Source organism: Callithrix jacchus, chromosome 7, assembly GCF_049354715.1.
Source record: "Callithrix jacchus isolate 240 chromosome 7, calJac240_pri, whole genome shotgun sequence".
NCBI lineage: Eukaryota > Metazoa > Chordata > Mammalia > Primates > Cebidae > Callithrix > Callithrix jacchus.
Window position 1 is genome coordinate 31784827 of NC_133508.1, and position 15586 is coordinate 31800412.

At 41.5% G+C, this 15586-nt stretch overlaps 1 protein-coding gene across 1 annotated transcript in view; it reads right to left on the reverse strand.

Moving 5' to 3' along the window:
* Positions 1-9270, reverse strand: part of KIF5B (kinesin family member 5B) — a 47385-nt gene extending 38115 nt beyond the window's left edge. The window contains exons 1-2 of the mRNA XM_002750147.6: positions 8706-9270; positions 628-715 (exon numbers count right to left, since the gene is read on the reverse strand). Of these exons, the coding sequence (XP_002750193.1) occupies positions 628-715; positions 8706-8831 (214 nt within the window). The 5' untranslated portion in view covers positions 8832-9270. The remainder of the gene's footprint in view (positions 1-627; positions 716-8705) is intronic.
* Positions 9271-15586: the final 6316 nt, after the last annotated feature.

Below are 15586 nucleotides of genomic sequence, written 5' to 3' on the forward strand. Positions count from 1 at the left end.
ACCATCCTGGCCAACATGGTGAAAACCCGTCCCTACTAAAAATACAAAAATTAGCTGGGCGTGGTGGTGCAAGCCTGTAGTCCCAGATATCTGGGAGGCTGAGGCAGGAGAATTGCTTAAACCCAGGAGGTGGAGGTTGCAGTGAGCCAAGATTGTACCACCGCACTCCAGCCTGGCATCTGGCAACAGAGCAAGACTCTGTCTCAAAAAAAAAAAATTAGCCAGTCATAGTGGCGGGCACCTGTAACCCCAGCTACTCAGGAAGCTGAGGTAGGAGAACTGCTTGAACCCAGGTGGCGGATATTGCAATGAGCCAAGATCACTGCACTGGCCTGGGCGACAAAGGGAGACTCGTCTCAAAAAAAAAAAATGCATCTCTTAAAAATTTTAAGTGTGTAACACAATTTTCATAATACCCTTAATTAGGTACTATATGTAATTAGATCATGGAATCTGAGCAGCAGTTTATTAACTGTATTTGATCTTTTTATTATTTAAACAAGTTATTTTCTGCAACCAACTTGGAAGGGGCATTAAAATGAAAAAGAGAAAGTTGAATAAGTAGAAAAGATCACAAACAAAACTTTAGTTATTGCTGAGACAACTCAGCAGGTTAGGTACATTTACCTTTAACAATCTTCTTTGCACAGTCGTTATACACTTGCTCTTGAGATGTGCTTGACTGGAACACCCGATCAAATGCATAAGGCTTGGACTGAAAAACAAAAAAATGCTTCAACTATAGAAATTAAAGTAAACGAATACTTCTAAGTTTTTTTACAGATGCCATCACATAATATATTTACTCTTCAAAACAGTACACCTGGTATGCATAATTTTTCAAGTGGAAGGGATCTTAGGGATCACCATGTGGAAACCCGTTAGAATAAACTCCAGAAAAACAAAAATGGTCTTTAGTCTTTTCTGTATTCCCAGAGCCTAGTAATTACAATTACCAATAATTATAATTAGCACTACTATGGCAGCCAGTCAAATATTGCTGAGTGATTTTTATTTTTTTAAGTATCTATTTATTTACTTTTGAGACAGGGTCTCATTCTGTCACCCAGGCTGGAGTGCAGTGGCAACAATCACTGCTTACTACAGACTCAACCCCTAGGCTGAAACCCTCCTTAGCCTCCTGAGCAGCTGGGACTAGAGGCATGTGCCACCATGCTATGTTGCCTAGGCTGGTCTTGAAGGCTCAAGAGATCCTTCTGCCTCAACCTCCCAAAGTGCTAGGATTATAACTGTGAACCACCATGCATGTCCTGCAACAGCTTTTCAACCATTCTTTCATTTAACACATACTTAATAGAATGGGAGGTGGGCATGCTAGAATGATAACCTAGACAGATTCCTTCTCTGCCTTAGTGGAGGATAAGTAACAGTGGGGCAGACATTAAAAAATTAAGTGACCAGAATTCTGACTCATGCAATTGAGTGCCATGAAAGTGCAATGAGAGCATATAAGAGGAGAAGCTAAGTTTATGAGAAAGCAGAGTATCAGGGAAACACCCTAAAGAATATTTAAGAACTGAAGAATAAGCAGCAACTAACTCATCATTACTTTCTTCAGCATTAGTCATGAAGGGTGAAAAAAATCTTGTGTAGGAAAGTAGTCTAGGCATTGGGAGGATGCTTAAAGATCCTAAGGCAGAAAGGATAGTGTAACATCCAGAAACCAATGGAAGTTGTTAAGTTGAAGTACAAGGAGCGAGGATCAAATGCAAATATAAAATGGTTAAAAAGACAACTTATTCTGGAAACAGTTTTGACCTTCTGGACCCCAGAAATAATATTGGCAACTCTATGGACCACTCTTGGAAAACCATTAATATAGTCTGAGAAGGAGTCAGTGGTACTGAATGAAAAAAATTGGTGTCCAAGCAAGTCAAAAAAATAATTTTCAAGCAGTAAGTGATTATGTCAAACATAGCTGTGAGGACAAGACAAAACTAAAGAGTACTCAATGACAAAGATCAGAATGGAGTGGTTTGAAATAGAACAGGAGGTAATGAAGTGGAGCAGAAAAGCTGGCTGTATAAGAAAGTATGTTTTTTAAAAAAAGATTCGTAAGTTTAAATGCTTGTAGGAACAATTTAATAATCTAAGAGAAAGAGTGGGGATCCGAAAATAAGAGAGGCAAGAGGTTCTAGGTATTTGCAAGTATCTGCCTGCTCTCTAGTTTCCTCTAAAGGAAAGGAAGGAAGCTGGGTCCTAAAATACAAAACAATCATGACCCCAGAAAAAGCCCTTAACATTATAAAATAGTCTGCTGGGAGGTCTCAGAGAAGGGTGTTGTCATCCTGATAAAAAGGACTATCTCAGCTGAAACTGCCCTTTATTCTTCCTGGAATGAATGCTTGGAGCTGCAGCATCCATCTTACAAATACGACAAACAGGATGATGAAAAGCAACAGCTAAGGAAGAAAAAGTATAACAGAATGAGGAACCTTGAAGTAAGGGCCTATCTCCAGGCTTTTTATGTGAGAAAAAAAAAATAACCTCTTATTTATTTAAGCCACTAGTAGCTGTTGGTTTTCCCTCTAAAGCTGAAAGGATTACTGACAGTTATAATAAGATGACCTCACTTTTTCATCGATTTAAAATAGGCATCAATGTCTGATTATTCTTTAGTTATGACATATGTGAATGTATATCCTTTTCTCAGATGCTACTGAAACAATAACATTCAGTTCTACAGGTGTGGCTAAAAGAAATCTCTTATTTTAAGGCTAACACAAGATACATTTATGGTGAACAATTCTGAAAACAAATGTTAAGTACAATCAAAATAACAATCGCCACCCAGAAATGAACCATACAAATATTTTCTCTATGCAAAAAGAAATTTCCCTCCTCATTTATCCAGCAGATATTCATTTAGTGACTATAAAGATATCAGATATTGTAGATGAGTAACACAATTTTAGAAATACTGAGCTTTAAGTCCCCCTCTCTCTGTGTGTGTGTATATACATATATAGATGTGTGTGTGTGTACACATATATGTACACACACACACACACACACATATATTTGGAGACAGTCTCACTCTGTCACCCAGGCTGGAGTGCAGTGGCCACAATCTCGGCCACTGCAACCTCTGCTTCCTTGGTTCAAGCGATTCTCCTGCCTTGGTATCCTGAGTAGCTGGGACCACAGGCACATGCCACCAGGCCTGGCTAATTTCTGTATTTTTAGTAGAGACAGGATATCACCATGTTGGTCAGTGTGGTCTCGAACTCCTGACCTCAAGTGATCCACCTGTCTCAGCCTCCCGAAGTGCTGGGATTACAGGTGTGAGCCACCAACAGAAAATAGTGCTCCTAAACCATTTACCAAGAAATAGGCCATAAATAATGTAAACAGTTTCGTAACAGTAAACAGCTTTAATAGTCAAGCTGGCATCAAAAGTACTTTATGAAGCTACTTATTCTAGTATCAACTCAAAGCAAATATAGAAACTCAGTACAACCTTACTGATATAAATGGCAACTATTAAAAGGTAACATACAAACATAAAAATAATTGAGACTGAGTGATTATCTTTCTAAAAGTTATCATTGTTAAAAATTAACTCAAATGTTTACCATTAAGTTGACAAAATAGTCTTATCTTGATTGCAAAACGAAATTTGATTTTATAATACTAAGTAAGACAAATGTTTTACTTAAAGATCTAGCCATAATTAACGATAACTATGGCTTCCTGGAATGAAAATCAAGACTGTGAAACATAAAAATTATTTCTGTAAGGCTGGTTGCCTCACCAGGAGCTGGGACACACCCATCCCTCTCCATGCCTGAAAACTACATCACCAGAATCTGCACTCAACACACGCCCACCTCTGCACTCCGCACCAGAATCTGCACTCAGCACCTAGCCGGCCGTTGGAAAACCCCGCCTACCTACCAATAGCAGCTCGCCCCATCGACGTCCTGTTTCGCCACAGCCAATCCAACGCCTTCACTCCCTATAAAACCCCGCCTGAGAGAAGTTGGGCGCGATTTCTCTGGCCGTTTCCCTGGACCACAGAACCTCGCCCGGGAGTTAAATAAATTGGCATTTAATTTTCTTGTGCTGGCCTCAGTTTCCTCATTTTAAAATCGGCAATAAACCTTACAAGACAATAACCCTTACAATTTCTAATAGTCTACAATTAAGGCATATCTCTATCTTTCAAATAAATTAAACGAAGATAAACTCATCGGGACATCTGTATTTTCCAAACCTGGTTCTTAGCCTTGAAATGTACATAAAGCAGCTTTTAATCCCATATATCTTCAAAGATCCTCAGTTTCAGATTTCAATTTTACTAATAACTCCAAGTCACAAGGTGTATTCACATCTGACTGACACTTTAAGGGGACAAATAAAAAAAGGCATAAGTTGATCTGAACGGCAATCATACCTTAGGTTTCTTAAGGGAAGTGATTCCTGTCTGAGTCTGCACTGACTAGGCTGAAAACCAAATTTGGTTATGAAGGACACCCTTCTGGCAGGGATTTGTTTCTCTGGAATTCTGAATAGCGGATCATTTCAGATCACTTGGGAGTGTATTATATTAGATTTTCCTTAGTTAGAAACTACTGTGGGCTAACATCCCACAACTGTAAAGGTATGTGATGATGGTTCCCTCTTTTCTTTCAATTTTTCCCTCTTAAGGTAATCAAGAAGGTTCAAACACCAAATTACTCACTTGAAAAAAGAGAATCTTCTTTTGCTTTAGGCAAGGAACTGGGCAAGATTATCTAATTAGTTTTATTCTCTTCTCATTTCTATGAACTACCACAGCTTGTTTTTGGTTCTCGAGGCCTTTACAGTGTACCATATAAGGAATAATGATTTGTAAAGATACTTAAGGATGCAAATAATCACGTTCTACTTTCATGATTCATAAATAGATGTAATTTTTTTATTGATTTTCCTGGCATTTTCCGCAAGCTCCTAATTTTTTCTGTTGATTTTTTTTCTGGTGTTTTCAGCAAGCTCATTTCAAAGACATAAACTGTTTCCCTGTTCTGTTTTGTGGGTAACAAGTTCTTTAATTTAAAGCAAAGAGCTTATATTTGTATCACTTAGAGAATTTCATAATTCATTTCATTCACTTTTTATAGCACTTCACCAAGCACTTAATTAAAAATAAATTCTGTAGTAAGGGCTGCACAACATACAGAGAAACACCATGAAATTAAAAGATTCGCCTGCCATGGTGTCATCACTGATTACATGAGTAGCAGGAGAACAGTTTGGACAAAGTATTAAAAACTGAAGTTTGGGCCGGGCGCGGTGGCTCACGCCTATAATCCCAGCACTTTGGGAGGCCGAGGCGGGTGGATCACGAGGTCAACAGATCGAGACCATCCTGGTCAACAAGGTGAAACCCCGTCTCTACTAAAAATACAAAAATTAGCTGGGCATGGTGGTGCATGCCTGTAGTCCCAGCTCCTCGGGAGGCTGAGGCAGGAGAATTGCTTGAACCCAGAAGGCGGAGGTTGCGGTGAGCCGAGATCGTGCCATTGCACTCCAGCCTGGGTAACAAGAGCGAAAACTCCATCTCAAAAAAAAAAAAACAAAAAACTGAAATTTGAAGAAAATCAGAATCCTTAAAAATTACTTTCTCTGTGAGCACTGATAATGCTTCTAACATCATTAGGCTTCTAATATCATAAACTAAAAATCTAAATTGAAGACTGTGTACTAAATGTTCTTAAATCATGTTTTTAAAAATTTAGTTTTAAATGCTGCATTGCCGCAATTCTCTCCTAGACTATTCATTAGGAATCGGGATTAGGAACTAGTAAAATGAAAAAAACAAACCGAGATTTTATCCAGAGATTTTCTACTTCTGCTCCTTCTGGCTGTTTTTATACCTTTTACAAAATGAAAAATTCATTTTAAAAACTGAACAAAAAATGAGATCTCAGAGTAATTTATGTTATTACTATGTTCACGAAACTAGTTCCTGAAAACAATGAACCAAACATCTTGCCTGTCATTTTTTAAGGCTGTCATTCAGTTGTAACGTATTTTTGCTTACATTTAAAAAAAAAAAAAAAACAACAAAAAACCACGGGCCAGGCACTGTGGCTCACCGGAGGTAAGGAGTTTGAGACTACCCTGGCCAACATAGTGAAACCTCATCTCTACTAAAAATACAAAAATTAGCTGGGCATGGTGGCACATGCCTGTAATCCCAGATACTAGGGAGGCTTCGGCAGGAGAATCACTCGAATCTGGGAGGCAGAGGTTGCAGTGAGCCAAGATCCCACCACTGAACTACATACAGCCTGGGCAAGAAGAGCAAAACTCAGTCTGAAGAGAAAAAAACGAAACAAACAAACAAAAAACTAACATGCTTATCAGTTTATCTAAAGGTTAACTGTTCATTACTGATTACAAACTAACATCCTATCCATTATTCCTAATATTATCATATACAGAGTACTGAAGTTTTGAAACAGAACTTAAAAGCAACTTTTTCCAAATGGAAACCTAGAATGTATGTTTCCTTTATTCATTTTCCATTAGTTTTTTCTTCATAGTTTATGCCATATTTGGGCCTCATCAACGGTTATGTTCTAATCTTAATATATTTTATGAATCCTAAATTTTAGCATTCCAACAAAAAGAATCATAGTGGTAATTATAGATTTGTGTAAACACAAAATCTGAAGAAATAAGACATTCTTAAGACAAGCGTAAAAGAAAAACTAGGTTTGATGTGCCAACCATTGCTGAAGCTGAGTACTATAAATCACAAAAACTCTTAAGCAACTAGTAGCCTCAAGTTTGACAACTCTTGCAAGCCTCCTGACTACATGTAAAATATCCCATCCTAAAGGAAAAAGATTACTGCACTTAACTTCTCCTCTGCTGGGCTATGATGTCATTTACACAAGAGATTTTCTTGTGGACTTGTTAACAAAGAACCGGCTTGACAGTCTTTACACAGTAATAGCTGGCAGTTGTTAGTGGCCTAATGACTTGTTTGCCAAAGGACTACCAAGGAGCTGAGACATTCATTTTTTGGAGGTGAACTTTGGAGAAACTTTCACATGGAAACCCTAAAGAACTTTAGTCTGTCTTCAACGTCAATGCTTTCAATCATCCTTGTCCCATTTCCTGTGACCTCTGCCCTACTTCCAAATTAAATAGCCCAAACGCAGTATTACAGAATGGCATTAGGCCAGGCGCGGTGGTTCACGCCTGTAATCCCAGCACTTTGGGAGGCCGAGGCGGTCAGGTCATCTGAGGTCAGGAGTTCGAGACCAGCCTGGCTAACATGATGAACCCCGTTTCTACTAAAAATACAAAAAAAATTAGCGGGGCGTGGTAGCGCACGCCTGTAACCCCAGCTACTCAGGAGGCTGAGGCAGGAGAATCGCTTGAACCCAGGAGGCGGAGGTTGCAGTGAGCCGAGATCGTGCCATTGCACTCCAACTTGGGCAACAAGAGCAAAACTCCGCCTCAGAAAAAAAAAGACATTAGAGGAAAAATTAACATATTAAAATTTCATACGATAACAAGGTAGAAATTTCTACTAATAGCAATACCAACAAAGATCAACATAATTTAGTCACAGTTCACTGTTTTGTATGCCATACAATTAATTTTTAATCTCCTTCAACTCAGAGTGCTATTTTCAGTGCCAGAGATCAGTGCTATTTTCAATGCCAGATCTTTCAATGCCAGAGATCAGACCTCAAAAAACCCTCACATTCTGGTCTCACTGACAACGGTCATTAAATTCTAGTTATGTTTTACATTACAAAAAAACAGTATCTCACTATTCTTGGGATTATTAAAGATCAATTTTCTTCAAGATAGACCTTAATTGCAGATGTATGAATCTAACACTTTTTCTTTTTTAAAAAGCTTGTTTCTATATTGCTTTCTGTATGACATAAAAACAAGAAGTTAATACTTTCTCCTAGGCTGTTATCCCACAAAACCCAGCAAGAGTGGGATTTGTCTTTCGGAGCACTTATTTGACCCAACCAAAGTCGGCTAGGTCTGTTAGATTAAACAAAATTGATCATTCTGATTTAAAAAAAAAAAAAAACTCAACTATTTCTTTCTACAATCCTCGATTTGCCATTTGTAACTGTTCACATGAAAAGTCATTCATCACTCAAAACGTGGTGAACGTCTGAGGTGTAGATAATATTTGTAGCTGTTTGGTGCTTTTTCCTTCTCCAAGGGGGAAACAATACGGTTCAAGGACTGGTTATGTGTTTCCATAAAACTAAGTACCTTTATTAAAGTATACCACCGCTTGTCTCAGAGCTCAATGCCCCAGCTAAACCTTGTATTAGCACTACATATTTTTTGAATGGTAAATTTAGGGTAGTCCAAAACACCAACAGCATCCGTAACTGCACACACAGATACGCAGACAAACGTACACTGAACTTGCTCCCCGGACATTCCTCCATTGCCCCAGGTGGGGGAGTGTCCCGGGCTGAGGCTGGGCGCCTCCCGTCTCCCGGCGCCGAAGACTGGGGAAGGGGCGATCCAGGAACGCCCGCGACGCTGCGCAGTCTCCCTCCCCTGGGTTATCTTAACTGGCAAACTCTGCAGAAAGGGTTGGGGACACTGCCGCTCCCTTTCACTTCTGCACCCTGCCACTTCCCTAAACTCCCCGCACCGCCTGGACCAAAGAAGCGGGGAGAAGGGTGCCGGAGAGGGTCACTCACCGCGATCACGACCGTGTCTTCTCCCTGAAACTTGGCGACGTACTTGTCGCCGCGGTTCACCTCAGACTCGTTGAGAGGTCTGAAGCGACACATCACTTTGATGTTGCACTCGGCCGGGTCCGCCATCTTTCTCGCAGCCGGGGCCGGCGGCCGGGAGCCACTCCTCGCCGCTCAGTCTTGGAGGGAGCGCGCCGGGGCTGAGAGTCTTGGAGTCGCAAGGGCAGTGAGGGGCAGCAGTCAGCCTCTCCGCGCTGCGCTTCCCCGGGCGGAGGCGGCCGGGGAGCCGGGACTCGAAGCGCCGGCGCCGGCAGCCGTTGCCCTGAGGCTCACTTCCTATCCATCATGGCAGCCAAGGCGGCGGCGGCACCGGGGAGAGCGTCGCGGCTCTTCAGCGTCCCCTTCACCGGCCTGTGCGGGCTGCGGGGACTGAGGAGGTTCTGGGGGCCGGGAGAGTGGCCCACTCTTTCCTCCTCGCAAAGAACAGGCCAGGCCCACCCGTCTGCACGCTCTGCGGTTTGCTGGCCGGCCGCTGCCGGATCACTCCAGAGGCCGCAGATGGGCTACTGGGCGGTGCGGGAGGAGGACTGCGCAGGCGCGATGGGCCGGGCGGCCCGGCAACCAATCGGTGCCCGCGTTCGCACCCGGCTGCTGCGGCCGTGCCGCCGGTTCCGCCACCACTCCCGGCCCGGGGTCGCAGATTCAAATTTTATTGCAAGGACCCTCTCGAAGAAGTTCCTGGGGACGCAGTGCGGCGACTTCCCTCCGCATCCCAAGCTGCAGAAGAATTCCCCAGAGCCAAGGCAGACGCACTTAGCTTTCTTTTCTTTGTGGGAGAAGGGGTTTGCTTCAGCTACTTAATGTCGTTTAAATAAACCACTAGGCGGGTCTGAGTGCGATGGTGTTTGCAACTAATTGATCGCAGCCAGAGATTTATTTATTTTCCACTGCCACTGTTTCACATGACTAGCTTTAAAATTAAAATGTGAAGTACTATATTCCTATAAGGAAGTGTTGCTTTCATTTTTGTCTGGGGGAAAAAATCATTCCTGGCCAACCTTTTTGGAACACGTTGCCAGAAAAAGGTAGGATTTCGATGAAGGGTAGCTCTTTCCTGAGAGAATGGGATGTGGGGAGACAGGAATAAGAAAGAAAAAGGAAATTTTTCCTAGGGAATGAATAAAGTTGCAAAGAAATGTGGAACAATAGGGTGAGGAGGGGGAAGAGCCGTCAGCCCCCTCACACAGCCTCCGTCACTCCAGCCGCCTAGTGCCTTGCATCCCAGCCCCGCACCCTCGCCTCTCCCACGCAGTTCAGCGAATTCCCGCCACTTCCCCGGCACTAAACATACGGAACTCATCAATCCCAATACTAGAGTAATGACTGACCTGGAGGATAAAGATAGTCTTTTTAAAAAGCTTAAGTAAATTTGTGCATTACATATGAAAACCATTCCATAGTTGACTTTGCCTTCTAGTTTTAGAAGATGAGTACCATAAAATTCCATGGGAAGTGGCTGTGAGGTGCTGCAGAAGGAGAACATGCACGATTGTTGCATAGGTACATACATGGCATTTAATTTTTTTTTTTTTTTTTTTTTTTTTTTAGACAAAGTCTTGCTCTGTCGACCAGGCTGGAGTTGCAGTGGTGCTATCTCAGCTCACTGCAACCTCCACCTCTCTGGTTCAAGTGATGCTCCTTTCTCAGCCTCCTGAGTAGCTGGGACTACAGGTACCTGCCACCACGTCCAGCTAATTTTTGTATTTATAGTAGAGACGGAGTTTTACCATGTTAGTCAGGCTGGTCTGAAACTCTTGACCTCAGGTGATCCACCCACCTCAGCCTCCCAAAGTGCTTGGGAGCCACTGCACCCGGCCTTATTTTTTATTTTTTGAGAAAATATGAAGTTATAGTGCTTTACACTAGCTCTCATCTGAATCAACACATTTTCTTCTCTTTATCTTCTCAGCATATATTTCTATCACTATTTATAGCTAACTTAGTACACAGCATTTACATGCTACATAACTATTATTCCCAGACCAACCATATAGTACACTATGATTACATTGCCTACCTTGTACAACTTTGTTTTTCTGGATTTAAAAATTGCCTAACTTTTTTTCTCCCAGTTTACTCTTACCACATTCCAAATAGCCACCAGCAGTATAAAGTTACTTTTGATATTTTGAAGGTATTGCTCCGTTTGTTAAGTCTGATTCCACATCTTAATCATTTGTATGTGATCTGAATTTTTCTTTTGTTTTCTTTTCTTTTGAGACAGAGTCTCGCTCTGTTACCAGGCTGGAGTGCAATGGTGCAATCTTGGCTCACTGCAACCTCTGCCTCCACGGTTCAACCAGTTCTCCTCCCTCAGCCTCCTGAGTAGCTGGGACTATAGGCGCGTGCCACCATCCCCAGCTAATTTTTGTATATTTAGTAGAGATGGGGTTTCACCATGTTGGCAGGATGGTCTCAATCTCTTGACCTCATTATCCACCTGCCTCAGCCTCCCAAAGTGCTGGGATTACAGGCATGAGACATTGCACCTGGCCGTGATCTGAATTTTTCTTCCAGGCAGCTTTTAGTATCTTTTTGTCTACATTTCTCTTTTCTTTCCTATTTTTCATTTCTTTGTTTTCTTGTTCTCCTTTTTGAGATATTCTCTTAACTTTATTTCCAACCCTTTTCTATTGGCATGGTGTGTGTGTGTGTGTGCGCGTGTGTGTGTTTGTATGTGTGTATAATTAGGACAAAATATCTTAGATGGGCTGGGCATGGTGGCTCACAACTGTGATCCCAGAACTTTGACAGGTTAAGCCAGAAGGATCACTTCAGCTCAGGAGTTCAAGACCAGCCTGGGCAACATAGCAAGACCCCCATCTCTACAAAAAATACAAAAAACCTAACCGGGCATAGTGATATGCACCTGGTCCTAGCTACTTGGGAGGCTGAGGTGGGAGAATCGCCTGAGCGTGGGGAGGTCTACACTGAGCCATGATTGTGCAACTGCACTCCAGCCTGGGCAACAGAGCAAGATCCTGTCTGAAATAAATGAAAAAATATCTTCGATGTGCTGCTCTCACCCCGTAGGGGGTGTGTGTGTGTGTGTGTGTGTGTGTGTGAAAAACTCTCTGAATTTGAATTTTCCAAATGGATGTTTCTAATGAAATGTTTCTATTCATTGCTGCTTCTTGATTTATGAATTATTATTCTTCTCTTATTATTCAGAGAATATGGGTTTTTTTTTTAATTTTGATCTAGAGTCCCAAATTTTCTCTAGAATCTGTTACTCATATCAGAGGATTTCCTCACATGAGTGTTGAGCCTTGGTATTCTAACAATTTGAGTGAGAAACTAAAATATGTATCGGAAACCTTGTGCATGTTGGTAGGGTTTAGAGATTAATGGGTTTCTCCAATGTGTGATGGGGCAGGAACTAGTCATTTCATTAGGAAAATTCTAAATGTATTTTTTATTTTTATTTCCATTTTGAGACAAAGTCTCACTCCATCATCCAGGCTGGAGTGCAGTGGCATTATCTCTGCTCCCTGCAACTTTCTCCTCCCAGGTTCAAGTGATTCTCCTGCCTCAGCCTCCCAGGTAGCTGGGATTACAGGTGCATGCTACCAGGCCTGTTAATTTTTGTTATGTTTAGTAGAGATAGCATTTTGCCATGTTGGCCAGACTGGTCTCGAACTCCTGACCTCAGGTGATCTGCTGGCCTCAGCCTCCCAAAGTGCTGGGATTATAGGTGTGAGCCACCGTGCCCAGCCTCTGTTGACTGTACAGAACTTTTTTAGTTTGACATAATTCCATTTATATAAATATATTTTTGCTTTTGTTGCCTGTGCTTTTGGGGCCATATCCAAAAAAATTATTGCCCCTACCAATGTCATAGAGCTTTCCCTCTATTTTCTTCTAGTAGTTTCATAATTTGGGGTCTTAAATTTAAATCTTTAATCCATTTTTAGTTGATTTATGGATATAGTATGAGATAAGGGTCTAATTCATTCTTTGGCATGTGGATATTCAGTTTTCCCAATACCTTTTATTGAAGAGCTGTCTTTTCCCCATTGCGTGTTCTTGGCACTGTTGTCAAAAATTGGTTGACTATAAATGTGTGGATTTATTTATGAGCTATTTATTCTGTTCCACTGGTCTATGTGTCTGCTTTTATGCCAGTCCCATGCTGTTTTGGTTGCTATAACTTTGTAGTATATTTTGAAATCAGGTAGTGTTATGCCCCCAGCTTGGTTCTCTTTGCTCAAGATTACTTTGAATTGTTTTGTAGTTTCATATGAATTTCTGAATTTTTAAAAATTTCTATTAAGATAAAGAAGGTCATTGGTATTTTGATAGAGACTGCATTCAATCTATAGATCTTTTTGGGTAGTATAGACCCAATGAGATTTCATAACATTTCTTTTGAATTGGTTGATTTCCCCAGAGAAGAATTCTCTAATTTTTTGCCAGGTTAACATAAGTCTGGATGCCAGTTTCCTCAGAGTGAATGGGGTTAGGCAATGTCAACATTCAGTTTGTAGGTTTTATTTCCCTGTTTTCAGTAAGGCGGCTCGCCCTGTCTCCATGTGTGTGGTGTCCCTGTCCCTAAGTTCACAACCTCCCTGGTTCAACTTCTCTAGGGAGTGAGCTTCCTTCTTTCTGCTGTGCTGGGGGAAGGGACAATCTTCTGGCACTTTTGGTGGGGGGAATTGCATTTCAACAGATCTTTATATACATTTTTCTTCTTTATAGACATTTTTTACTAAACCATCCTATTTTCAGCTCTATCCTGCACCTCAGCCTCCTGGAGTCTATATTTCCCGAGGCTTTCTGGTGTTCTATATAGAGAATTAACTTACTTCTTGACATTCTGCCTGCAAGCTTAGGTTTTTAGCTTTCTCCGGGCTATTTAGGTAGTTAAACATTTCCAACATTTTGTTGAAATCCTGTTTGCTTATGGTCTTCTTTCAAGTTTTCTTTACATTGTGGCTTTAGGACTTTGGTATTTTGCGTTTTGGTTGTTTTTTTTGAGACAGAGTCTTGCAGTGTCACCCAGGCTGGAGTGCAGTGGCGCTATCTCAGCTTACTGCAATCTCTGCCTCTCAGGCTCAAGTGATTCTCCTGCCTCAGCCTCCTGAGAAGCTGGGATTACAGACATATGCCACCATGGCTGGCTAATTTTCATATTTTTAGTAGAGACAGGGTTTCATTGTGTTGGCCAGGCTGGCCGCCTCAGCTTTCCAAAGTGCTGGGATTACAGGCTTGAGCCACCACTCCTGGCCTGGTATTTCTTTACTATCATTTTAGTGGTGCTTCAAGAGGATTGAAGAGAAATGTGAATATTCAATCTCCCATATTTAATTTGCCTCAGTTTGTGTTGGGGTCTCTAGTCGTTTACGTATGTTGTCACCCCAAGAATATAAGTTACTTGAGAGCAGTGACAGTGGGTCGTCTCTTTCAATAATGTTTAGCTCAATGCTCAGGATTTCACAAATGCTAATATGTCCTCTGTACTGATTGAAACTGGAATTCAATGAGTGCCTATTAATTAACACGCTCTGCTCAAAAGGTGGTGGGATACAAATGTGAGCAGGTTCCCATTGAAAAGCACCCGAATTCTAGGATAGTGGAAACATACGGATAGGTTCTATAAAAGCAGGGCCGTGAGAACACGAAGAATGGATATTTTGGAAAACTTTCCTGACAATTTGAAGTTGATATCAGGGGTGACTGTCAAGATGTTTAACAAAATCTGCCTCTCATGAGCAGAACATTAGGTTAAATGTACCATCGGTTGACTAGGCACAGCAGCTTCTCTCATATATTTTTGTATTTTGTGTTTTTTTTAGAGATAGGGTCTTACTGTGTTGCTCAGGCTGGAGTGCACTGACTCAATCATAGTGTACTACAGCCTCAGGCTCCTAGGTTCAAGTGATCCTCCTGCCTCAACCTCCTGAGTAGCTGGAACTTCAGGCATGAGCCACCATACTTAGCTAATTTTGAAATATTTTGTAGTGACAGAATCTCACTATGTAGCCCATTTTGTAGTGAAAGAGTCTTGCTATGTCGTCCTCTCCCCTCAGCCTCCCAAAGTGCTAGGATTACAGGTGTGAGCCACCACTCCCTGCCTCCTCATGTCTTCAGTGACCAAGGTTTCATTTTCACTCAGCAAGTCACCCAATATTAATAATTATAAGGAGAATGGACATAATTGAGGAAGAAACTGGAGAGTCTCTCCTATTAATTCATGTTTTTACTGTGACTCGACAAGCTTATTAATTCTATTTTTCGAAAAACAAGACTTATATACATTTTATGTTTTTTCAGACTCCTTTTTCTTTCTTTTTTTTTTTTTTTGAGATGGAATCTCGTTCTGTCGCCCAGGCTGGAGTGAAGTGACGTGATCTCAGCTCCTGGGTTCAACCAATTCTCCTGCCTCAGCCTCCTGAGTAGCTCAAACTCTTAACCTAAGGTGATCCATCACCTCGGCCTCCCAAGGTGCTGGGATTATAGGTGTAAACCACCATGCCCAGCCTACAGACTCCTTCTTCAATTAACATTTGTAAAGCCAAATCCACACACCTGGAATTAAGCAGACAGATCTACAGAAAACTGGCAGGACCAAAAAAAAAAGAAAAGAAAAGAAAAGAAAACTGGCCGGAATGTTATCACAACCAGTCCGTTCACTTAAACCGAATTAGTAGAGCAGTAATCTACAATGACATAAAAATTATCTTTATTATTATTTTGAGATGGAATGTCACTCTGTTGCCCAGGCTGGAGTATAGTGGTGTGATCTCAGCTCACCGCAACCTCTATCTTGTGGATTCAAGTGATTCTTGTACCTCGGCCTCTGCAGTAGCTGCAATTACAGGTGC